This window comes from Vanacampus margaritifer, chromosome 5 (genome assembly GCF_051991255.1).
Source record: "Vanacampus margaritifer isolate UIUO_Vmar chromosome 5, RoL_Vmar_1.0, whole genome shotgun sequence".
NCBI classification, from domain to species: domain Eukaryota; kingdom Metazoa; phylum Chordata; class Actinopteri; order Syngnathiformes; family Syngnathidae; genus Vanacampus; species Vanacampus margaritifer.
In genome coordinates this window covers 4,500,996-4,525,845 of record NC_135436.1, presented here as the reverse complement: position 1 = coordinate 4,525,845, position 24,850 = coordinate 4,500,996, and the positions used below count along the sequence as shown (strand labels likewise).

The 24,850-nt window shown below is 40.4% G+C and overlaps 1 protein-coding gene across 13 annotated transcripts in view; it reads left to right on the top strand.

Annotated features, from left to right (window-relative positions):
- bcas3 (BCAS3 microtubule associated cell migration factor) overlaps positions 1-24,850 on the top strand; it is a 403,272-nt gene that overhangs the window by 37,336 nt on the left and 341,086 nt on the right. For all 13 annotated transcript variants that reach the window (XM_077565848.1, XM_077565854.1, XM_077565855.1 and 10 more), the window contains 4 exons: positions 6,420-6,527; positions 6,604-6,680; positions 17,077-17,153; positions 23,239-23,322. In XM_077565848.1, the coding sequence (XP_077421974.1) occupies positions 6,420-6,527; positions 6,604-6,680; positions 17,077-17,153; positions 23,239-23,322 (346 nt within the window). The remainder of the gene's footprint in view (positions 1-6,419; positions 6,528-6,603; positions 6,681-17,076; positions 17,154-23,238; positions 23,323-24,850) is intronic.

Genomic DNA, 24,850 nt, shown 5'->3' with positions numbered 1-24,850 from the left:
TGCCTTTTTATCATGCCGCTGTGACATGCTAATAAGGTTAAAGAGCCTCCTAATATTATTAGTAGAGTGACGATCTTTAATAAAGCCTGTTTGGTCGCTATGAATAATTGTCAAGATTACTGTTTCTAGTCTAGATGTGAAAGCCTTAGTAATAATTTTAATATCAGTGTTAATTAGTGAAATTGGACGGTAACTTGATGGAAGGGTGGGTTTTTTTTCTGGCTTTAATAAAAGTTTAATTGCTGCTGTATTCATGTGAGGATGTATGTAACCATTAGTTTTGATTTCTGTTACTACTCTTAAGAATAGCGGAGCAAGCATTAACCAGTAGTGCTTAAAAAATATAGCCGGATAACCATCTGGGCCAGGTGCCTTGCCATTAGGCATACTATCTAGAGCACTGTACAACTCGTTTATAGTAAGTGGCGCTTCTAACATATCTTTATATTCAGTAGTTAGCTGAGGCATATTTAAGCTACTGAGGAATGCCTCAATATGTTCAGGGTTAGGCTTGTTAGTTTCTGAGTATAGGTTGCGATAATAGTTATAAAATTTTTTTATTAATTTCTTCTGGTGATTGTGTACATTCACCAGTTGTCCCTTTGATAGCCGTTATAAGAGATTTTTCCCGATTGCGTTGAAGTTGGTTTGCAAGAAATTTACCTGATTTGTTATTATATTCAAAGTTGTTGTATCTCAATTGTTGTATTATAAACTCTGTTTTTTTAGTTAGCATATCGTCTAACTGTATTTTTGTATTTTGGAAGTCAGTCCATATTTGGTCATTTTGGTTTATTGCGTACTCATCCGTCAGTTGTTTAATTTTATCTTCCAAGTCATTTTCTAATTTTTGATCCTGTTTCTTTTTATAAGATGAATATGATATAATTTTACCTCTAATTACTGCTTTCCCAGCTTCCCAGAGAAGAGATGGTGATAGGCCTGGAGAGTCATTTATTTCCAAAAAGTCTGCCCACTCTTTCCTTATAATTTTATCAAACTCTACATCGTTTAGCAGTGAGATGTTAAAACGCCATGTTGGTGGTGGTTTAAAGGTATAATCAACTTGTAGGGAAAGTGAGACTGGTGCATGGTCGCTAATAATGATAGGATGTATTTTTGTAACAGTTTTATCAGCAATAGAGTTATTTGTAAGAAAATAATCAATTCTTGAAAAAGACCGGTGCACAGCGGAAAAGAAGGTAAATTGCTTCTAATTTGGGTTTTTAAGTCTCCAGCTGTCGACGAGGCCAAAATCATCCATATATTCCCCTATTACTTTAGTAGATTGTAATCGCCTTATACATGTTGTGCTATTAGAACGGTCTATTAATGGATTTAAGACTGTGTTAAAGTCTCCTCCAATAATAATAGTAGAGTTCGCTGCTAAATCAAACAGCTGAGAGAAAAATTCATGGAAAAAGGCCGGATCATCATTATTAGGGGCATATAAATTGCCAAATGTATATATTTTATTAAATATAGTTACCTGAATAATAATGTATCGGCCCTCTGGGTCTGTTATTGTATTATTTAGAGTAAAGAGTAAATTCTTATGTATGAGTATACAGACTCCTCTTTGTCTGCTGTTATAAGGGGCAGAGTATGCTTGGCTAAAATTCTTATCAATAAGTAATTTTTCTTCAGATTTTTGTAGGTGGGTTTCTTGCAGGAGGCAAATATCTGCTTTTAATTTTAAGAGATGGTCTAAAGTTTTTATTCTTTTTGCCTGTGAGCGAGCGCCACAAACATTCCAGGAAACCAGAACTAATTTATGCATACAAACAATATAGGCTCAGTCCTGTGTATATATCTGCATAGGCCATTTGTCAATACTGGTATGTTATAGGATAGAATCAAAGTAGTTAGGTGATTTATGTAATTTGTGTAAAATGTGAGGAAATGTGTAAGTAAATATAACAGTGAAAAAACGGGTAGGGATGTGAAAGTGAAGGAAGTTAGTGGGGAATTAAACAACATTAAAATACACCAGTAACTGGTAACCCAAGCGAGATTTTTTTTTGTTTAAATCTACTTTTAGATATACTGTAGTTATGTATTATTATTATATTTATAATATAGCCTAAACATAATGAGTATTCATATTTTAGGTTTTATAACCACATATACCGCATATGTACATCCATCTAATACATACATCTAATAATCAAACAAAGTTTAGTTCCATCAATGCCAATTAGAACAGCCAGGGAGTGGAGTTGGGGTTCCAGAATAGTTGGCCATCGATGTATAGTTTATCAATGACCATCATAGTTCGTTTACCCTCCTGCCTATTTTGTTTCATTATAGGAAACCTTTCGCCGCTCATTAATCTCTCTAGGGAATTGGTCATTCATTCCAAATGAGGTCCCTTTAAGCTCCCGTCCTTTACTTTTAACAAATACTTTTTGTTTAAAATGCTCAAATTTGGCGATAATAGGACGGGGTCTGTTGCCCCTACGGGCTCCAAGCCGATGTACCCGGTGAAAAGAGATGTTATTTACCGTCTCCTGAGGAATCTTTAACGACGTCGTCATAATTTTTTTTATCTCAACCTCTGGATTGTCAGAGGTATTCTCGGATATACCTAAGAATATTAAATTATCCTGCATGCTACGGGATTGAGCATCCAGAATAGTTTCTTTTAGCATTTTATTTTCCTTTTTAACAGTTTCTAACTCGGCTGAAACAGTCACGAGTGTAGAGTGTATCCCGGCATTGTCGCGTTGGAGATCGCTTACTTGTTGGCTGAAGAATTCGATGCTTACTTTTAATCCTTTGACGTCCTCGCAGATTAGGGAGAGGACCTCTAATTTTTTATTTATGGACTCCAGCATACTGACCGAGACCTCCGTAGTGGTTAGGTCGTCCGTGTCCGTCGCTGAGTCATTCTTTCTCTTTTTAGAGGGTTTTTTCGACGGAAGAGTCCTCCATCGCGCAGTTGTAAAAATAACCGTCAATGAAGCGTTCGAGGTCCTCCACGTTGGGTGGTATTCCAAATCTGTCGGATGAAAAGAGAAAAGAGAAAAGCCAAGATATATAATGGTTAAACTCGAATTAGTTTAGCATAATAGAGCTAGTTCTATCTTAGCAGCAGGGCGCTGCCATATTGGGGTTTCCCGGTCCCGCTGTAGGTCTCGCGATAATCACAGCATCTCGCGCATGCAACTATGATTACCCTCTGTCAGCAACTAGTTTTGCCTGTTGTTTTGATACATGCAAAGCCATGTTTTGTTCTGTAAAGTTAGAAAAAAAAAAGTGTTTGTCTTTTTTGCTGATTCTTCTTCTACGCTTTCTGTTAACTCCCTGTGGCTGCGCTACAGCGCCACTCCAGACTTGGCATATACATTACAGCTGTTAAACGTCCTTAGCGTCTTCTTATGGACACATGCAAATCTTCAAATGCTTCTCTGTGTACGAGATTTGTTTGAGGAACGAAGCCGGCTTTGCTTCCGTCTGGACGGGGCCTCAGTGCCCCCTGCCATTTGTGTTTTGTCCAGGTGTGTCTCGTCATGTCAGTTAGTGTTGGTGTATTTAGGCCCCGTTCACAAGACAGCCCGTTTCAATGTATCCGCACAAGTTTCTTACAGTTTGGGCAGTTCGTCCACACGGCGGCGCCGTTTCGGAGCTTGAAACCGATCACTTTTGGAACCGGGCTCCAGAGTCGAAAGATTTTAAAACGCGCCCCGTACGGTCCAATGTGGACACCATATGCGGGCTACTCCTCCAGTAGTGGTCGCAGCTCGATGACGACGCATTGTCGTAGTTTGATGACTTAAGCTCCAATTCTCCAATGATGTTGCTGTCTGCGTTTTAGCTGTCATGCCATGTAGTTCCCCACATCTTCCCTAACTTTTGTTTTTGGAATGTTTTTGCTTTTGTTTGCCGGTCAGTACCATGTTTACCACCATGTTTTTGTTTAATTAAAGAAAACCCTTTTTTTGGACTTTACCTCTGCCTCATATCTGCTTCCTTGCATTTGGGACCTCAACTACACCACCATACTGACAAACTGAGATTTTTCTATTCTCTGTGTCACTGACATTTTATCCAGCGGATCACATTGCTGGAAGTGTGCACGTGCACGCACCTGGAGGCACTCACGCTGTTGGTCCATATGCTCTCTCTAACAGTCATGGTTCCATAAAATAAAGATTCATATATAACTTAAACACTTTTTTGGGGGGCATTGCTCAATGTGTATCTCATGCCTGGCCCAGAAAAAAGGTGTTATGGGAGATGGAGTGTTGTAGTACTGTACTGTAGCACGTGAGGGGAGTCTTGCTTCTGGGGCGGCATTGCTGCAGCGCACCAGGTTCGCTGTATACTGTATGTTTGTTCGGAGATAAATCACATTTGTGAAATAAGACGACAACATATGCCTGTTAAGCCTCGGTACTACAGTTAGGAGATTACTAGACGGGGGAAGAAAAGCAACAACTGATTTGCATTGCCTTGCTAACAGCCAATCAGAGCGATTGTCACCAACTCCAATTTGCATAAAAAGCAAAATGACACAAAAATCTCTTGATACCTAATTTTAATAACTGCTTTTTTTAAACTTGTGCTGTGTTATGTTTGTTCCCGCATGTATCATGAATGTGTTGAGCAAGATTGTGTACACACATGCATTTTCACTGAATGAAACCATGACTGTGGACCATACATCAATGACCTCCCAGTCGTGTTATTGGCATAGAGTGTAATGACAATAATTTTGAGAATCATGTTATTTTCTTAAAGTAACTGGCACTGCTTTCACATTTGTTATAGTGTTGCGACGTGGCAGAATGCACTTGATGATATTTGCAGGGTGTTTGTTCCAAATTGACCAAAAGCACTAATAATGTAACACGTTACATTGGCTGTAACATAACGGAGGTGCTCCAATGGGGAAAGTTATTAATTACGTCACTGTTACTACAAAATTAACGCCATTAGTAACACAGTTATACTTTAACGCTGTTATTCCCAATACTGGCTGATTCAAAATAGCTATAGCCACATTTACTGTACTGATGCACATAATTAAGGCCTGAGCAGTGACCACTTCGAGGTTCCTATTGTTTTTTGTAGAATTGATTCTTATTATTATTTATTTATTTATTTTTTGTTATTATTCTGCAAATGATTTGCGTTTTTGGGGATCTTAACATTGATGAAGAGTCGCCAGAATCTTTTCTCACTCATCGGGCTTGGCGAAAACTTAGATAGTGTTTCAAGTTGTCATGCACAATTACAAAAAAAATGGCTTTGTAGTGTCCCCTACAGTGGAAAAACAAAATCAAATCTTGCTACATTTGACCTAGACCTACAAACATTGGGTGGCACATGTAGCACACTAAGATGTACACAAAAGTCGATTGCTGCCAAATGCTTAATATGTTGTATTAAGTAATCTAACATAAACGCTAAAATGAACAGTTCCTCAAATCAATACACATCAACTCTTTTCTTGCCCTTAACGTTAATGGACGTCAACTGACGTTTTTTTTTTCTTCCAATAGAAAGCGCAATGTCTTGGGCAGCTCTGGTTTCATGAATGAGCTGAAAAAAATAAATACAAAAAATACCCACAAACTATGGCCAGCAGATGACAGCATTGCATCTCTTTTCAGTGGGATCAAATGACATGAAAACATGGTAGATCTTAGGAAATACATTTTCAAGGATGTCGTGAATAATCAAAGTGTTTGTCACATTAAATCTAACTCACATAGTGTCATTAAACAAAAAATATTAGTGTCAAAGTCACTGTTGTGCAGAAAATATATATTTTCACAAAAAGCTTGTTTACTCCTTATTTTTTTCCATTATAGCTTGGCGTCACTTAAATGACCTATTTTCAATTGGTGATTACTAAAGAACTGACTAAAGTAGACTCATACCTTTTTTTCTAATAAGAGTTTTGCAGCAATTAGCCTTAAACTATAGCTAAGTTTTATCATTATTCACAAATCTATTTAGAATTGTGAGTAAATTAGCTTTTTTTTCCCAACACTCTTTTGCTCTGTTGCCACCTGCTGGCCGTTTGTGTAATAACTTACTCTTTTTTTTCGACTGTTCTTTGCAGTTGAAAGGCTGCATCAAAGCCTTCTGTATGCTCTAGCATAAAAAAAAACATAAACATAAAACATATAAATACATCTTTGGGACACTTAAAACATTTAACATAAAATGTATTCATACGTTTTTGGGAGCAAATGAGTTAATAGAAAAAAATGCTGGACCAGGTGAGTCTGGAACAGACCAGTCGTTAATGTTTTGTCTCAAATTACCCAATTGCCACCCTTGGTCACAGTATAATCTTTCTGTACATTATCAGCAACAACAACAAACCTTCTACATTCCATACAAACTGACTGTATTTGTTCAGAGTCTACCGAGTCTAACATATTGCTTTTCTTCTTTATTTTCAGAACAAGCCCCCCTTACTGTTGTGCTGACCTGTATTCACTCAAGACAGGGGAACTAGTCAAATCAATTCAGTTCAAGACCCAGATTTATGACCTTCACTGTAACAAGCAGTATGTTGCATCAGTTAAATTTTTATTTCATGTTATGAACTTGTTATGCACTTTATTATTAAACTGTCTTTTACAGTATTCTTGCTGTCAGCCTACAAGAGAAGATTGCTGCATTTGACAGCTGCACCTTAACCAAGAAGTTTTTTGTTACAAGTAAGGAATTTTGTTGCTTATCCTTGGAAGACTTTCAGATGTTGATGTATAATTTCAACAATAATATGTCTTATCTAATACTATATACATTATATCACAAAGGTGAGTACACTCCTCAGATTACTGCAGATATTTAAATTATATGTTTTCATGGGGCAGCGCTAAATAAATTACACTTAATACAAATATAAGTAGTTGTGTAAAGCTTATGTAACAGTGTAAATTTATTGTTGCCTCAAAAAACTCTGAGGACATGCTTGGGCAGTCCATCACCACACCTCACCTTCTTTAGCAAGGCAGTAGTCATCTTAGAGGTGTGTTTCCTGCCATTATCATGTCAGTTCAGTTTTTGGAGAGACGGGATTCATGCTCTGCATCAATATGTCACAGTTGGAGCTGTGCACAAATGGATGGTAATTTGGCTATTCACTTGAGTGGGCGTGCCAAATTAACACTCAAATTATAATTTGCCGACTCCGATCAAGTGGTGTGACGTCACAGGAACCGGCGTTTTCTTGATATGGTACTCTTAAGCACAGGTGCATTTTTACAGTAACGGATTTAAAACAAGAGGCGCTCGTAAAGCGAGCCACACTGAACTACCATCTGTAAAGTTTGATGCCCCGCCCCTATGGAGCCACAACACTGACAATAAGATTTGGTATTGAAAAACGTTGTATTGAAAAATAAAATACAGACATTAAAAAAACACGTATTTTCTTTAAGCATATTTTTCAATGTCAATCCGCAGATTTATTTTACACTCTTTTTTTTCGAGTGTCATAGGTTTTCAGTTTCAACTCTCTGGTTTTCAGTTTCACGTCTCTTTTTTTCAGTTTTAACTTATTGGCAGTGTTTTAATGTGGGAGGCGGGATTGGGGGTGGGACTTTGAGCGCGAGAACGCCTTCCAGCTTTTCAGGAGAGGAGAGAGGAGAGAGGAGAGTGTGCCCTATGTTGGCTAAAGGCAATACTCATGGATACAAGTTAACCAGGAACTTCTAAACCGCCTGTAAGCCACAAGGTTATATGTGGTTATATATTATGCTACTTGCCACAAGGTTATATTTGGTTATATATGTTACTTGTGGCGTTAAAACCACCATGTTTGAAATTACTTTATGCATCATGTCATACTAATTTAGCTAACGTGCTAACTGGTTTACTTTAGAAACATTAACACTGACGCCACAAGGTTATATGTAGCAAAAACACAGATTTACAGGCGGTCATTCAAGACGATTCAATACGCATCTCAATACATGGGGTACGATACAATACAAGGATTGATTTTAAAATGGAATGATTCGGTTCGGTTTGACTCAGTAGGATTACGATTCAGTTCGATTCAGTGTTCGTTCAGTTTTGTAGGGGTTGGGGTTTTGTTTATTTTGGGTTTGTTTGTCTGCGATTGGTGTTTGTGTGTTCCTTAGTTCTTCGCCTGTCTCGTTATGTCTGATCACGTCCACCTCTGTGTCTGTTCCCTTCCCAGTGTGTGTGACCAATCAGTGCCCTCAGCCTATTGTGTTCCCCAGCTGTGTCTCATTAGTGTTGGTGTATTTAGTCTGTTGTGTTTGTTCAGTCTGTGGGAGCATTGTCCATGTCGTCATTCCGTGTGGGAGTCTGTGTTTCTCGTCGCGTCAAGCTAAACCCTTGTCACAGTTAAGTCGTCTTTGTCTCAGTTAAGTCGTCTTTGTCTCAGTTAAGTCATCTACATCTCAGTCTAGTCGTCCACATCTAAGTTTAGTTGTCCTCGTCACAGTCTAGTCGTCCTCGTCACAGTCTAGTCGTCCTCGTCACAGTCTAGTCGTCCTCGTCACAGTCTCGTCGTCCACGTCACAGTCAAGTTGTCCACGTCACAGTCAAGTTGTCCTCGTCACAGTCAGGTTGCCCACGTTCTGCCAAGTTGCCCACGTTCTACCAAGCCTGCCACAGTCAAGCCAGCCACAGTCAAGCCAGCCTTCTCTCGTCCTGTCCTGTCATGGCAACCCGTCTACTCTCACCCTGTCTAGTTACGTCAAGGCCAGTCCTCTTCCACTCACCTGTCTCTACTTGTTTTAATAAAGTTCATCACATAACTATCCATTCTTGTCTCCCTGCCATTACTCCCCACATTTGGGTCCACCCTCTCCCACACACACCAAATCATGACAGAATGCGCCCACCAGCTAAGGACCCATCCAGCGGGAGGCACATGGCTCAAACCTGCTCGTTTGAAATGACAGTCTAAAGTCACGGATTCTCGCCTGCTGCAGTCTAAAGTCATGGATTCTCGCCTGCTACAGTCTAAAGTCTCGGATTCTCGCCTGCTACAGTCTCATGTCACGGACACTCGTCTCCTGCAGCCCCAAGTCACGGACACTCGTCTCCTGCAGCCCCAAGTCACGGACACTCGTCTCCTGCAGCCCCAAGTCACGGACACTCGTCTCCTGCAGCCCCAAGTCACGGACACTCGTCTCCTGCAGCCCCAAGTCACGGACACTCGTCTCCTGCAGCCCCAAGTCACGGACACTCGTCTCCTGCAGCCCCAAGTCACGGACACTCGTCTCCTGCCGCCCCAAGTCACGGACACTCGTCTCCTGCCGCCCCAAGTCACGGACACTCGTCTCCTGCCGCCCCAAGTCACGGACACTCGTTTGCTGCAGCCCCAAGTCACGGATTCTCATTTGCTGCAGCTTCAATTCTCCGTCCCGGTTCCTCGGCAGCCTCTAGTCCCCGTCCCGGCTCCTCGGCAGCTTCAAGTCCCCGTCCCGGCCCCCTTGGAAAGCCTCAAGTCCCCATCCTGGCTCCTTGGCAGCTTCAAGTCCCCGTCCCGGCCCCTCTGCAGCCCTTGGCTTCCTCGCCTGTGCCGCTGCAGCCCCTGGCCACTTCGTCTGTGCCGCTGCAGCCCCTGACCCTTTTGCCTGTGCCGCTACAGCCTTCAGCCTCCTCGTCTCTTCATCTCTATGTCTCTACAGCAACAGTCTCAAAGCCATAATTCCAGCCGAGGCGGCGCGAGCCCTGCGGCCGCCATCGGATTCTCTTTCGGAGGCGCGAGCACGACGCTATTGGATCCAGCGCCAGGCGGCGCAATCCCTGCGGCCATCCCCTGATCCTGTTTTGGCGGCGCACGCCTTCCGACTGTCTTCTGCCCCTGTGTGGTGTCCGGTACACTCTCCGGACTGACACCGTTGGTGGACTGTGTTCCCACCTCCGTGTCTGTTCCCTCCCGTCCTGTTTTGGTTCTTCGGGTTGTTGTTTTTTTGCGACGTCTGGGAGCCGTCCCCTGGTGGGGTTTTTTTGTTGTCATGTTTCGGTTTTGTACGGGTTGGGGTTTTGTTTATTTTGGATGTGTTTGTTGTGTTATGTCTGCGGTGTTTGGCATGTGTTCCTTAGTTCTTCCCCTGTCTCGTTATGTCTGATCACGTCCACCTGTGTCTGTTCCTTTCCCAGTGTGTGTGACCAATCAGTGCCCTCAGCGTATTGTGTTCCCCAGGTGTGTCTCATTAAGTGTTGGTGTATTTAGTTTGTTGTGTTTGTCCAGTCTGTGTGGGAGCTTTGTCGATGTCGACGTTCCGTGTGGGAGTCTGTGTTTCTCGTCGCGTCAAGCTAAGCCCTCGTCCCAGTTAAATCGTCTTTGTCTCAGTTAAGTAATCTACGTCTCAGTCTAGTTGTCCATGTCTCGGTCTTGTCGTCCTCGTCTCTGTCATGTCGTCCTCGTCTCTGTCATGTCGTCTTCGTCTCAGTCAAGTTGTCCTCGTCTCAGTTTAGTTGCCCACGTTCTGTCAAGCCAGCTACTCTCGTCCTGTCCTGTCATGGCAACCCATCTACTCTGACCTAGTCTTGTCACGTCACGTTCAGTCCTCGTCTGCGCACCTGTCTGTACTTGTTTTAATAAAGTTCATCACATAACTATCCACTCTTGTCTCCCTGCCGTTACTCCCCACATTTGGGTCCACCTTCTCCCATGCACACCAAATCATGACAGCACTGATTATTTAATTAGTCAAATGTCCAATTAATTTACAAATATTTTGTTACTCCATTAATTGTTTGAATATCTTGTTTAATTTAAAATGATCTAAATCTTTTAATTGGCACATTTGCAAACATCTGCTTTTATTTTGGAAAAAAAGCAACATTTTTGCATATGTAATGTTCTAACATGTTACAGACCAAATTAGTAACTATCAGTCTTTTAAAATGCTTTTTTAACATGCATCTGCCTAAATACTTCACTCCTAAGTTGTAACTAGTTATGAATATATTTTTCAAAGGGCTATCTTACTAAATGTAAACTAATTAACTTAAAACAGTTAGAGCTCAGTTACTTTCTATTATGTTTACTCTTGTGACAGGTCCTGTATATTACTCATACATGCAATGAATAAGTTGATGTATACTTTTTTTTTCTTCTAGGGTAGTTAGTTTTGTTCATTCGGTAATCTTACCGATTTAACATGTTATCATAATTGCTCTCTCTTTGACAGTTCCTGTATATTACCCATACATGCAGTGAATAAGTTTATACTTAATGCTTATCAAGCTTCTTCTTGTGAAAAAATAGCTGAACTTGATCATCACGATGATGTTACTGTCATGTCTGGGAAGATCTGGCTTTGGTTGAGGGTCCCGATTGGTCCTGAGTGGGTTCCTGCCCTTCCGCGGTTTGACCAATCCAGGCCCTCAGCCACTTGTGCCTGGCCCCAGGTGTGGCTCGTTACCCAATTAGTGTGGGTGTATTTAGTTCCCGGGTGGTGATCGGTCCGTGTGGGATCATTGCCGCTTGTCACGGTCACCCCCGGAGTCTTGTCTGTCACTTTGATTTTGTATATTTTCAGTTTGTTGTTTAGTTAGCATTAACCAGTACCCTGGTTAGTGTTTTCTGTAAAATAAAGCATGCCAGTCTCGCCCGCACTCCTGCTGTGGTTCTCCTGCCTCCCTGCATTTTGGGTCCTCCACTCCACACGCCAACAGACTCAACTCCGTTCCGTTGGCGGACCGTAACAGTTACCGATCATATTCCATTATCAGTAATGTGGGCTGGCACTTTATTGCTGTGTTCCACTCAACACATATGCTTAGGTTTTTGCCTGTGTGCGACTTTTAAAAAATAACTCACGACGGCGTGATTGTCACGACAGGAATCTAGTTGCACATCATATCAGGGGTGCTAATGTGTTTATCATGTCATGAAAGCTGTCATTCTCCACAACGCAGTATGGCTTAAGTCTTTAACAACAAACTGGGTTATTAAGGCCGTTTTTACCTTTCCACTGGTCGAGTTGTGGGTGTTTTAGTTGGAAGTCTTTTCCTCTGTCAGTGCGGCTCCATGCCATCTAATCAAGCGTGTACGAACATTTGCCACACATTTAACAGTCTTTGTACATGGCGACACTTTTATCCAGTATTCCATTGTTTATATAAAATAAACATCTCCTCCATACTTTAAACATTAAACTTGCCGGAGCATATTGTGAATCTTTTTTTTTTTTCTCTGTATGTTTCTCTGTATGTTGCATGTTGTGAATCTTGTCTGCGTCTTCATTCAACTTTCTTCCCTGCCAAACTCAGTGCTATCTGACGTCACATAACTGTGAAAAGTCTCGTTTTTTTTCCCACCCACGCACAAAAACGTCTCGCGTGACTTAGATGGAAATGCAGTTTCAACAGCTTGCTTGTGAATAATATTCTCATTCATCTAGGACATTTCATTCTCATGCCATTGAATCAATCGCAACTGTACTGTTTTGGTTGTTTTATAAAGCAGTTTTGAGCAGCTGTATCAGCAACATAAAACCGATTTATAACGTCTTGACCGGGCCATCGGCCGGTTCAAGCTATTTTTAGACCGATTCATTAGTCCTTGTGCCGGCGCACGGTAGTTAACAGGAATGCAGCTGTAAACAATTGTGTTCCAATTGGACGTTAATATGAGAGCAGCACGATCAGACAAAGCTGTTGAAACGGCGACTATTAAAATTATGATAATATTTTCTATTTACAGCTGTATCTTAAAAAAGATTATTTTAACTAATCCCGTGCCACATTGTGACAAAATTACAATCCTGGTGGATTAATCCGCTTTTTAAATCCTTGTTGTGGAAAGGAAAGCGCTGAAGCAGGTGGCCTGCTTCACAGACTTACAAATAAGATGAAGGCTGTTTGGCTTCACTTGCAATGGGCCTGTACTTTACGTAAGTCCAGGCGGCAGTTTTGAGCATGCAGAGATTTCCCCCAGGTCCTAAAACCGTCCAAATCCACTCACATTACTTAATGAATGCAGTCTGTTTGTTGATTTACTATTGATTTTGCTTTTTAGAAGTTGAATTCATTAATTGTAACATTCATCAATATGCTCTTGATGGCAAACCTTGAATTATTTTATTATTATTATTTTATTTTTGCTCCTGGCCAGCACAGGTGTCACTTTTGGCTTACGGGCATGTCCTTTGAAATTTTCCACAGTGCAGAAGTCTTGAAATTTTTTAGTTAATTCTTTGCACAGTAGCCACCGGAATTTCTGGAACTCGAAAACATTTTGACATGGCCTTATCGCTCTTTCCATACTTGTAAGCAGCCACAGTGCGCAAATGTAGTGTGCCCCTGTGGCCTGGACCATGACTGTCCACAGTCAAACCTGCTTCAGAGAACTGCTGTTTTTCACCTGTTGAGTTTGAGTTGTCTTAAACAGCTTTTCCTAATCAATCAGGATAATTAGGATGCTTTAGAACAGTTTGGACTATTTGAAATAGTTTTATTTTCCTATAGTCTTCGACACTTTGCAAAAGGTATGAATAATTTTGGACGTGCGACTTTTTGTTCAAATGCAAATAAGAGCAATTCTTTTTTTCCACAGTGATGTATCTTGTACAACACATTATCTTCTGGGAGACACCTGATGTTTTTTGGATGGTTGAATACAAGTAACTTTAAATCCGAATTTGCCGTGGGTATGAATAATTTTGGGCGTGACTGTATATATTTAGGCGGCACGCTGGCTGACTGGTTAGCACGTCGGCCTCCCAGTGCAGAGGATGTGAGATCGAGTCCGGGCTTCGACCTTCCTGGGTGGAAATTGCATGTTCTCCCCGTGCTTGCGTGGGTTTACTCCGGGTACTCCGGTTTCCTCCCACATTCCAAAGACATGCATGGCAGGTTAATTGAACACTCCAAATTGTCCATAGGTGTGATTGTGAGTGTGGATGGTTGTTTGTCTCTGTGTGCCCTGGGATAGGCTCCAGCGACCCTTGTGAAGACTAAGTGGTTAAGAAAATGGATGAATGTATGGATGTATATATTTAAATAATGCATTTGATCCTGGAATAGTAACTTTAATCCAACTACTATATTAGATATAGTAATGTGTTAAATTGCTCGTTACTCAAAATGGCAGCCAATATTTTACATATATATATATATATATATATATATATATATATATATATATATATATATATATATATATATATATATATATGTATACACACAATATATATATCAATTGGTGGGTGAATCAGAAAAGCGAGTCGGTCACAGGGAGCCAATCCCAAACGAGCACTATCACACACATATTTTCATACAGTACCATTAACAGTCACATTAAGCTTTTTTTTTTATCCAAACATTATTTGGAACCCACCATTTGAAACTTGTGAGGGGAGATTATTGAACTACTGTTGCATCTTCCTTGCAGTTCCTGTCACATCAAATGCACAAGTTTATTTTCAAAAATAAAACCAAACAGTATACAATGGTGTTGATGTCCACTGAAATATTAAGTCACCTTACTGGCAAGCATGTAATGTGTCACGACAATGCTTGATAATAGTCAATCAACCCTGTGGTGTGTGCAGCTCTGAACCTGCTGTCGATCCATCCATCCTCACTTTATATTTGCAATATTAATTAAAGGCCCAGCAGCAAATGCTGTGATGCTGCTGTCCATTGTTTCACTAGGCGACCTGCACAGGCCTAATGTGTGTGTGTGTGTGTGTGTGTGTGTGTGTAAGTGTGTTTGTGTGTGTGTGTGTGTGTGGGGGGGGGGGGGGTTGTTACATGGTGGGGCCAATATATCGGGATTTCACCAAGTTGTGGGGCCCACCTGTCATTGTGGAGCCATTTTGCTGGGTCCCACAAGTTTAGACTTGGTTTTAGAGTTTAAGTTTGCATTGGGTAATGGTTGAGGTTAGGGTAAGGAATGGGGGTAGCACACGTTAGGGATGAGCGAGTACAGCACTACCTGTACCTGTATCTGTTCGACCATCAAAATTATCTGTATCTGTATTCAGAGTGGGCGTGGCATAAACTGGAAGTAGGCGTGGTTTAACCATTGGTAGGTATGGCTTCACAAAAATGGATGGGGCTTATATCAATACATTAATGTATTTTTGTGTGTGGATGAAATTGAAAAACAAAACAAAAATGTGTTTTGAAATTGATATGGATTGATCAAAAGTTTATATATATTTTTTGTTTATTTGAAAACTTTTGACAAAACAGCCTAGTAAAGATTGAAATCAATGTTTTTGATCACAAAAAAAGAACTATTTTTCAAAAATGTTTTTATAAACTCTGCCTGTGTGCTGCGCGCAGTGGAGAAGAGGGAGGGGACGGCTTTCCTTCAGCACGGATATTAAGGAAGTCTATCCGTGTTATATTCGTATCCTGGAATAATCAATTATTCATACCAGATACTCGTGTTGTACGAATATCAGGCTCACCCCTAGTGTGCGTGCGTGTGTGTGTGTTTGTGTGACATTGCGAGTACATTCTCAACGCCGATTGACTGTTGGACTCTGATGAGCAAATGGTCTCAACCCACTTGTATCATGTCAGATGCATCAATCGTGCTGCCTGGCATTGATTTGTACATGTCTATTCGAACGGCATTGTCTTTATATTAGGGATGCACCAAAATTAAATATTTCTCTGAAACCGAAAATGAGAAACACTTGTCCGATAACCGAAACGCCGAAAAAATTCATCAAGTATCAAAATAAAAAGCAATGTTATATATCATTCAGACTTACTATTAGCTACAGTTCACTCCACATTTTCAACACGCATTACTACTGTACTGATTGAGAAATGAATGAGCTGGATGAATGAGAATAACCACAAGCATAGTGCATTGTCATGTCATTGCGTTTGTTATTCTAAGATAAATAAAGTTGTCGTTAGCACACAGACACAGTGCTTTTCTGCACATTGTTGGACGTAATAAGCTTGAGATCAAGCTTTGTTAATTTTTTTTAGTCTAGGTCTATGTGAAATAAATACAGACGAAGGAACCGGGCGCCATGTTACTTATTCAACGGGGGCTTTATTCACATTTCAGCATCAAACAATTTGCTATGACACTTCAGTTACAGAATAAAAAGCTTGATTGCTGTAAACTAGCGCGTAACTGCTACACGGACACACTTGTCTTGTGTTGTCCTCTTTCTTGCCTCTCCTCTCGCTGGCGCACAAACCATACATAGATCACGATACTACTTTCCGCTAACACTTTGTGCCATTGCCATTATTCCTCGCCGCTGATTTAAATAGCATCGACCGAGTTAGCCTCAAGGCATTAGCTATCGGCTACTGCTCATGAATTAATAGTGAGGCGGAACACTCACCCCGGCGTTTATAATACATATGCTTGCTTGCAGCAGTTTTTTTTTGCTTGCGTTACCACAACATCCTATTTTGGCCATATTTTTTCAGCCGAATGCTGAAAATGCATATTTTTCACATTTTTGGACGAATATTTCCAGTGGCTGAACATTTCTTTATATATAATCATGTCACTAGAATAGTTCAATTTGTGTCAGATTTGGCCAAAGCATTACACTCTCAGTAGGGTCTTGGAAAGTGCACAAGAGCTTTCCCAACTTATCTGCGCTTTGCGATGTTCGAGAAGGCATTCCACCACGTCCCTCAGGAGATCTCATGGGTGGTACTTTTGTTTATGGGTCACTACAACCCTTATGTGGACTTTTTCTCTCCCTGTATGATTAAATGTCAGAGTTGGTTTGCATTGCCGTCAGTAAGTTTTTATAGACTTTTATAATTATATATAAGTAGTAAAAGTAAATTGTTCATTTTGCCATGGTCCATGAATTGTTGTAAGACAAAAATACTGTATATTTGGGACCACTCAGACATTATAGGACCATTTACAATAGAAATTTAATCAAATGTAAACTGTACTAAACTTCACCATCCGATGGAAATGGAACATAATTGGTTCATTATGTGTTGACCTTTTATTTTACTATTAACAATGTTGAACTCTCACGGTCCCTCTATCGGTATTTGATTTACTTTCTTTATTTCTATGACCTTTATACAATATCCCAACATGTTTTCTTCTTATAATTCATGGTTCCTGTAAAAAAATTGAAATGCATTTGACTTTGGGTGTTTCAGGTTGCTATCCCTGTCCTGGGCCATATCTCAATCCAATAGCACTGGGAAGTCGCTGGCTAGCTTATGCTGAAAACAAGGTAATATGACATGCAGACACAAATGACCAAAAATGATGCATGCTATTGCTGTTACCACGTTGTTAAAATAAATAAATAAAAAATACATGTACACACACTGAATGCTTGGCCACACATTTGCTTTTTAAATACAAAAAATATATATGAAATCAATAACCCCATGTATACTTTGGCAATACACATTTTAACAGCAACATACAATGACTCCATGAAATTGACTTTAAGTGACAAGGCAAGGTAAGACAAGGCATGCTTATTTGTATAGAACATTTCATGTACAAGACAATTCAAAGTTAATATAAAACTTACAAAGCATTACCAAAGAGAAACAAAATAATCTTCAGATATTGCAAAACTCATCTAAAATAATTTGATTAAAATTATCCAAATTAAGCATCAGTCTAGATGAATTAAAACAGAGTGCAAATGCGGATTAAAACAAGAGAATAAGAAGAATGCGGCAGTAACCAATAATGCTTTCTGCCCTGATTTAAATTATCTCACAGTTTGAGCAGTAATTCGGGGAGTTGGTTCCACAAGTGAGAATAATAACTAAATGCTGCTTCACTTTGTTTGGTTCTGGGAACACACAATAGACCTATCCCTGATGACCTGAGGGGTCTGGATGCTTCATAGAATACTAATACTAATACTAATACTTGCATGTATTTTGGTCTAAGACTTTTTAGAGATGTACACCAGCAGCAAGATTTTCTAGAATCTATTTGACTCACAGGAACTGCCGCTGTTGCAAGACTCACAGTGCTGGAAGGCAGTGATGTTTAAGGAAAAAAACAGTTTAAATGGAATTAATTCTTATTTGAGCAAAGGACTTAAAGAGTTGAAAGTCAAATTTAACCCAAATACAAATTAATTTGTGCCCACAAGAAAACAAAAGACTTTGGATCAAGGTTCAACCGTGACACCTGTTACTTTTATTCAAGATGTAAAACCAAAAGTGACTAAGCCAATACAAAAACAAGGCTCAACAGCGCCACCTGTTACATCTGTAAATGACATAAAACCAAAAGTGACTATGCCAATACAGTCACAGAACAAAATCCAACATGGCACTTCAATAATGGACACCACTCAAAAATCACTGTTGCAGTAAAAAACTGGGATCTTTCATCCAACCACACAAAGGCAGCAACCTCAAAATGTTTTCACAGTCTCTGTTGCTACATCTCCTCCCAAGGCAGCAACTGTACAGACCAAACATCCAACAATGTTCCTACCTGGCCATTCATCAGTGCATAATACGTGAGCACAGTACAATTTATGATGTTATGCAAAAGCAGAATGAACTCACTGCAATGCTTGTTCAACAACAGGTCATCTACCTTACCGCAAAGAGAAATTGCAGTGTTTGATAGCAAACCATTGCTTTATGCTTCCTTTATTAAGTCTTTTGAACACTGTATTGAAAAAAGAACCAGCAGTCATCAAGTCAATTTGTATTTTTTGGAGCAATACAACAGGGGGCAGCCCAGAGACCTGATTTGAAGCAGTCTCCACATGGCACTACAACAAGGATTTCAAAGAGCAAAAAACCTTTTGAAAGAACATTTTCGCAATGACTACAAGATAGCAACACTATATGGACAAAATATTTGCATGGCCTGCTATAATGGCAAAAGAAGTTTGTTTGCTCAATGAATTTGCTCTTTTCCTAAGAGGATGTTGCAATGCAATGACTGAGATAAAGTATATGGAAGAGTTGAATATTCCATCAAAAATGAGGAATGTCATCATGAAATTCCCATACAAGCTGAGTGAAAGGTGGAGGTCTACAGCATGTGGCATTGAAGAGAGACAAGGCTATAGAGCTACATTTCCTGATGTAATCAACTTTCTGCAAAATCAAATTAAGATTTTATCACACCAGTTCTTTGGTAACATTATAGACTCACGTCCAAGCTGGCACTAACCATACTACAGCTTCCACCAATCAAACTGCAACATCCAAGCCCACGGTGTCTAACATTCAAAAGCAGTCTATAACCACCAAAGAGCTGTCATCAGACGCTTTTGTGTATTGTGTGTGTGAGAAAAGCAAAGGAATTTGTTTTGGATGTCTTAAAGGTGGCAACATAAGCAAGGAATGCAAAAGTCGTTTGACATGACGGATGCAACCTAAAACACCCAACTGTTGCATATTCCGAAAAAGGTGGAAGTTAGCCAACCAAGAGAAACATCAGTGAATAGCGCACTTGTCTTTTTGCAAGCAGGTAGTTTGGAGGAGACCAAGACCACTTTTTCCATTGTGCCAGTGCAGTTGAAATCCGTGAAAGGTGACAAAGTGCCCAACCATATATGCCAATAGGAAATCTATCGCCAATCTGGAGGAGCTGTTGATAACCGGGATTTCAATGAGAAGGTACTGGAGGAAAAGCAGGAGATGCCAAGGAAGGATCTAAGATTCATGGAGATCTTGGACAAATCTACTTGCATGCAGGAAGGCCATTACTGCATGGACTTACCCTTTAAAATAGATGACATCACCATGCCAAACAACAGGTGCGGTAGAGGTAGAGCAACGTATGCAAAGTCTCAAGAGAAAGTTTGAAAGAAATAAGAATTATCAGGAAGAACATGCGGAATTTCTGACAGAGATGATTGACAATGGGTGTGCAGAAGTGGTACCTGACAATCAGCTTAAATTTGAAGATGGCAGTGTGGTACCTCCCTCATCAAGGAGTTTTTCACCTAAGGAAAAAGACTTTGAGAGTGATCTTTGATTGTGGAGCAGGATTTGGAGGAACTTCTTTAAATGGTCAACTTTTGCAAGGTCCTGACCTCACAAATTTACTCTTTGGTGTCTTAACAAGATTCAGACAGGATAATATTGCTCTGATGACCGACGTCCAAGCCATGTTCAATTAAGTGAGGGTGTCAGAAAAGCACGTTGATTTCCTACGCTTCCTCTGGTTGCCAAATGGAGACGTGTCACAGTCTAGTTGAGCACAGAATGAGAGTGCACATCTTTGGAGCGGTTTCTTCACAGAGTTGTGCTAATTACGCTTTGATGAGAACTGCATTGGACAACAAAAACAATTTCAACATAGAAGTGAGCGATACAGTCAACAATAGCTTTTATGTAGTTGTTTAAAATCTCTGCCAACAGAAGAGGAAGCAATGCAGCAGGCAGTGAATCTTGCTGACATATGCGCAAGTGGAGGATTTCAGCTGCTGAAGTGGACTAGCAACAGTCGTAAGGTGTTGTTATTCATTCCGGAAGAAAAGCGGTCCAAAACAATCAAAACAGCTGCACTTGGATCAAGACAACTTGCCAGTGGAGAGAGCACTTGGGTTAAGTTGGTGCGCTGAGGCTGACTTTCATTTTCAAGCCTACAGTGAAAAAGCAACCTCCTACCAGATGAGGTATTCTTTCAATTATCAGTTCCATCTATGACCCATTAGTTTTTTTGTCACCCCTCATCTTGCTGTCAAAGATGTTGTTACAAGAAATGTGTCCCAAAAAACATGTATTGGGATGATCCTATACTCCTGACATTTTCACAGTGGACAGAATAGTTGAGGGACTTGGACAATGCAGCGAAGTTTAACCAAAGAACTTCGGAGAACACACACATGCTCAGCTGCATCACTTTTCTGATGCAAGGGACCATGGTTATTGCACAAACTTTTGGAGCGGTCCATTTCCAACATTTTCTTGCTTCAAGAAGCATTATGAAGCACAAGCCAATTTTAAAGCATGTGCTTTGGTGAAGAAAAAAATATATATATTGTGACTCCTTTTTGGTTTGTAATTGTTCTATAATCACAAATAGTATAGGAGCCCCATGTTATTTTTGCTTTTATTTGCGGAAGATGACCACAGGTGGCAGTGTAGGCACTGCCTGGACCTCTCCACCCTCCCTCCCCTCTCCTTTTAAGCACAGGTGTAGGTGTTCAGGTTGATGGTGTGGAAGGTCATGCGTTTTTTACGACTCGCAAAAACATTTGCTCATACAAACACTCATACAATAATTTCACAAATATAATTTCAGTTAGAAAGTTAGCAGCATAATTTATACCACATTTGTTTTGGATTGAACCATTGAGGCCATTTGTTTGTGGACAAGTATTTAACTATTTTACTGCCAAGGACGTTAAATGACGTTTAGTAAAAACCTACGGAGGGCCGCCAAGGACGTTAAAAGACGTTCTCCAATTTTTTAATTTATTTTTGGGGAAACTGGTGGAAAAAAGCCTTGGCCCGCTGTGGTGAAAGTTTCAAGCAGATCTAGTTAGCCTAATGACTATTTTTGGCCCCTAGATGGCAGCGATGACTCTCTTTTGACAAGATTGGGTAGGCGTCAGTAGAAGACGTGAGGTGGAGCTAGAGGGGACAATGGCTGGGGATGGGAAGCGAAAATGGCGACCGGTTGCAAGCAGCTCACGCTTGAGCATTTTTTTCAAAGCCGAAAAGCATCGACCAGTGCTAAAGAGCACATTGATGACGACGATGATCATCATCGATGATGATGATGGTGACTCCGAGGTTGGAAGCGTTGACGCGGCAGTAGAAGACGTGAAGCAGAGCTAGATGGCTGAGGAAGCGAACAATGGCGACCGGTTGCAAGCAGCTCATCGACCAATGCTAAAGAGCACAGTGATGACGACGATGATGATGATGGTGGCTCCGAGGTTGACGCCGAAGTTGGAAGCGTTGACGCCGAAGTTGGAAGCGTTGACGCGGCGGCTATGACCACGTCATAAAGCCTCACCGGCTAGCGATGCTAACACCGGAAAACGCGGAGCACAACCGAGCACTTCTGCACAGGCGGACGTTCAATCGGACGATGGAGAGTACCCCGAGTCCAATGCATATTCATCGGAGGAGTGGGTACAGTCTGCTACTTGCTATTCCCCGGAAAAAAAGGCCGTCAAGAAAGTGTAACGTCTGCACGCGAAAGGGGCAATCGCAGTGAAACGAATCTGTTGTGCAAATCCTGCTCCGTCTCTTTGCACGCAGGGGAGTGTTACAAAAAGAAAAACTGTATTTGAAACATCCACATAATTGTAAATAGTACCACAGATGCACACATTTGTAAATAGTTTGCGCAATTGTTTTGTCAAATTGTTTGGAAATAAACGTATTTTGCAATCTAAAAACACTTTTTCATTGTTGGTGGTAGTGTTTTACAGACGTAAAGCACTATTTAGGTGTTTGTGGCATCATTCATGGACAAAAAGAAGTGTACAATTCACTAGAGTGCATGAAATAACATCGTTTCACAAAAAGCTTGTTTTCTCCGTTTTTTGTTTCAAAACAGAGCATTTCGGTGAAACTAACCATTTTCTATTGCTGATTACTGAAAAACGGAATAAGGTAAAAACAAACTTTTTACTGATGAAAGATGAGAGTTCAATCTTTCATTTGGTAGTATGTGTGTTTCCATTGTCCAAACACAACATTTTCTGTGGACCTTGAAAGATCAGTCAAAATGCTTAAATCGGCTGGCACTGGCGGCATCCCTTTTCTGAAAACGTCTGGCAGTCAAAGAGTTAAGTCGAGCATGTCAAAAACATCTCCTACATCCATCCTCGGCGACTACAGGACCCAAGGTTAGTCACTACAATGAATGCCAGCAGTAAACACTGTAAGTCAGCCACTATTGCTCCACGTCAGGAGTTGGAGCATCGAGCTCCGACGCGACCCGGTATTTTCAACTCCAGTTGACCACCGGACAGTGTTTTGGTTCTACATTGTCACTGTAAGTGGATGTACTGTACTAAATTGTCTTCATTCTAGTCTTAAAAAGTCTAAAACTTGGCTTGTTGAAACTTGCAGAAACCCTCTAATAAGAAGTATTTTAGATATTGTGTTAATTAGGTCGGGTCAACAAATGGTGATCCACCCTTTAGGATGGAAATCATTGTTCTGACCTCTACATTACCTATTCATTTGTCATAAATTGACTAGTTACATACAAGGTGTTTTCCCAAGTTCTTTGCAAAATAGAGCGAGGCGACTCAATGGCTTGTTTTTCCTCAGAGACGAAAAGTTAAACTAACAAAATAATGTATTAAAGTAAACATTTAAACTTTTTACTTTTGTGTCTTTTTGTTTTTGCAGTTGATCAGATGCCACCAGTCTCGGGGAGGAGCTTGTGATGACAATGCACAATCTTATACAGCAACAGTGATCAATGCAGCGAAGGTATGGGAAAATACCCTTTTACCTTTTCTGTGCACAGGAATATTTCCAACCGGCTCTCTTTTGTTATTTTTTTGTGATGAACTTTTTATTAGATATTCTTTGAAAGAGCATTCTTTTATTCTTGATTTTTGTGATGAACTTTTTATTAGATATTATTTTAAAGAACATTATTTTATTCTTGAGACAATAGGATTTGCGCTGGTAGTTCCTGTTAGTTTCCTAAAGTTCTGCCGAATTATTTGTGTTTTCTGAGATTAGTAATTCTCTTATTAAAGCAATGAACTCCATGATTAACTAAAGTAGCAACTTCAGATTATGAATACTTGATAATAGGATTTGTATTGTTTATTTTTCTCCTACAAACAAGCAAAGTCAACGTGGTGCCCCCAGAGGTTGCTGAAGAAATCACAACTCCCCTCAGTACCGTCTAAATTTCTCGTTCGCCATTACGGCAACCCAAATAATCGCTAGACACCTATGCCATGAATATATTTGGAATGTACAGTCAGAGGTGGGATTTGAACCCGCGATTTATTGGTTACTGGACAAAGGACTTAACCAAGTGCGGTTTTCAGCATTCCCACTTAAGGTGAAAAATGGTGCGCAGTTATATAACATATGTTTCAGAATCATTGTACAGTGTTCCCTCGTTTTCCTCTGGGGTTAAGTTAAAAAAACTGCCCGCAATAAATTTAATCCGCGAAGTAGTTGACACGACGTGGCAGATTTAGGACTCAGACGCAGAGATAGGGGTTTGAGGCCAAGGCAGGTATTTATTAAACAAAAAAACTCCTCGTTTAGAGGGAAAAAACAAAGGCTATTAAATGTTAAACTAAAGGCGCTCCAAAAGGGAGGATGTCTAAACTACAAACAAAACAATATCTAGAGATGGGACGTTTGACACTGACACTCCGGAGCGTGTGTCAGCCGAGTGAGACAGACTGCTCGAAACAATGTATCAAAAGCCCCGATGAAACCTCCGTGATCACGTGCTGATGACGTATGAGGCTTCATGCGCGCTAATGAGATACCGGAAATTACGTAACTGATTCAATTGTTTTGGCGCGGTGTCAGCTGTTAAAAGGAGACACCGAAACAACCACTGCCTCCCCCCGGGGGAGTCCCCCGCGCCCACAGCCTTTTGAGAGAAAACTGACTTGAGAGAGCTTTAGGATGGAGAATTCCAATGCAAGAAAACGATCTCGTGTTTGGCAACACTTTGACGTTGTGTCACCCACAAAGGTAAGATTTTAATTATTTGGCATAATATAAATGATATATTATCAGCATTATCATCATCATTGTAGTGTTGTATTTACTATTGTACAGTTTTGCTAAATGGCTCACCGCAACATTTGCAATAATAAATGGTTACAGAAAATGAATTAATATTACTGTATCACTTTTAATAATTTTAAAACTTTAAAGGATTTAAAGGTCGCTGGCAATCTTGGCTGTGTTACCTACATTTAAAAATATCACAGCCTGCAGTATGTCCATAGTAACCATAATAATATCTTGATTGTTT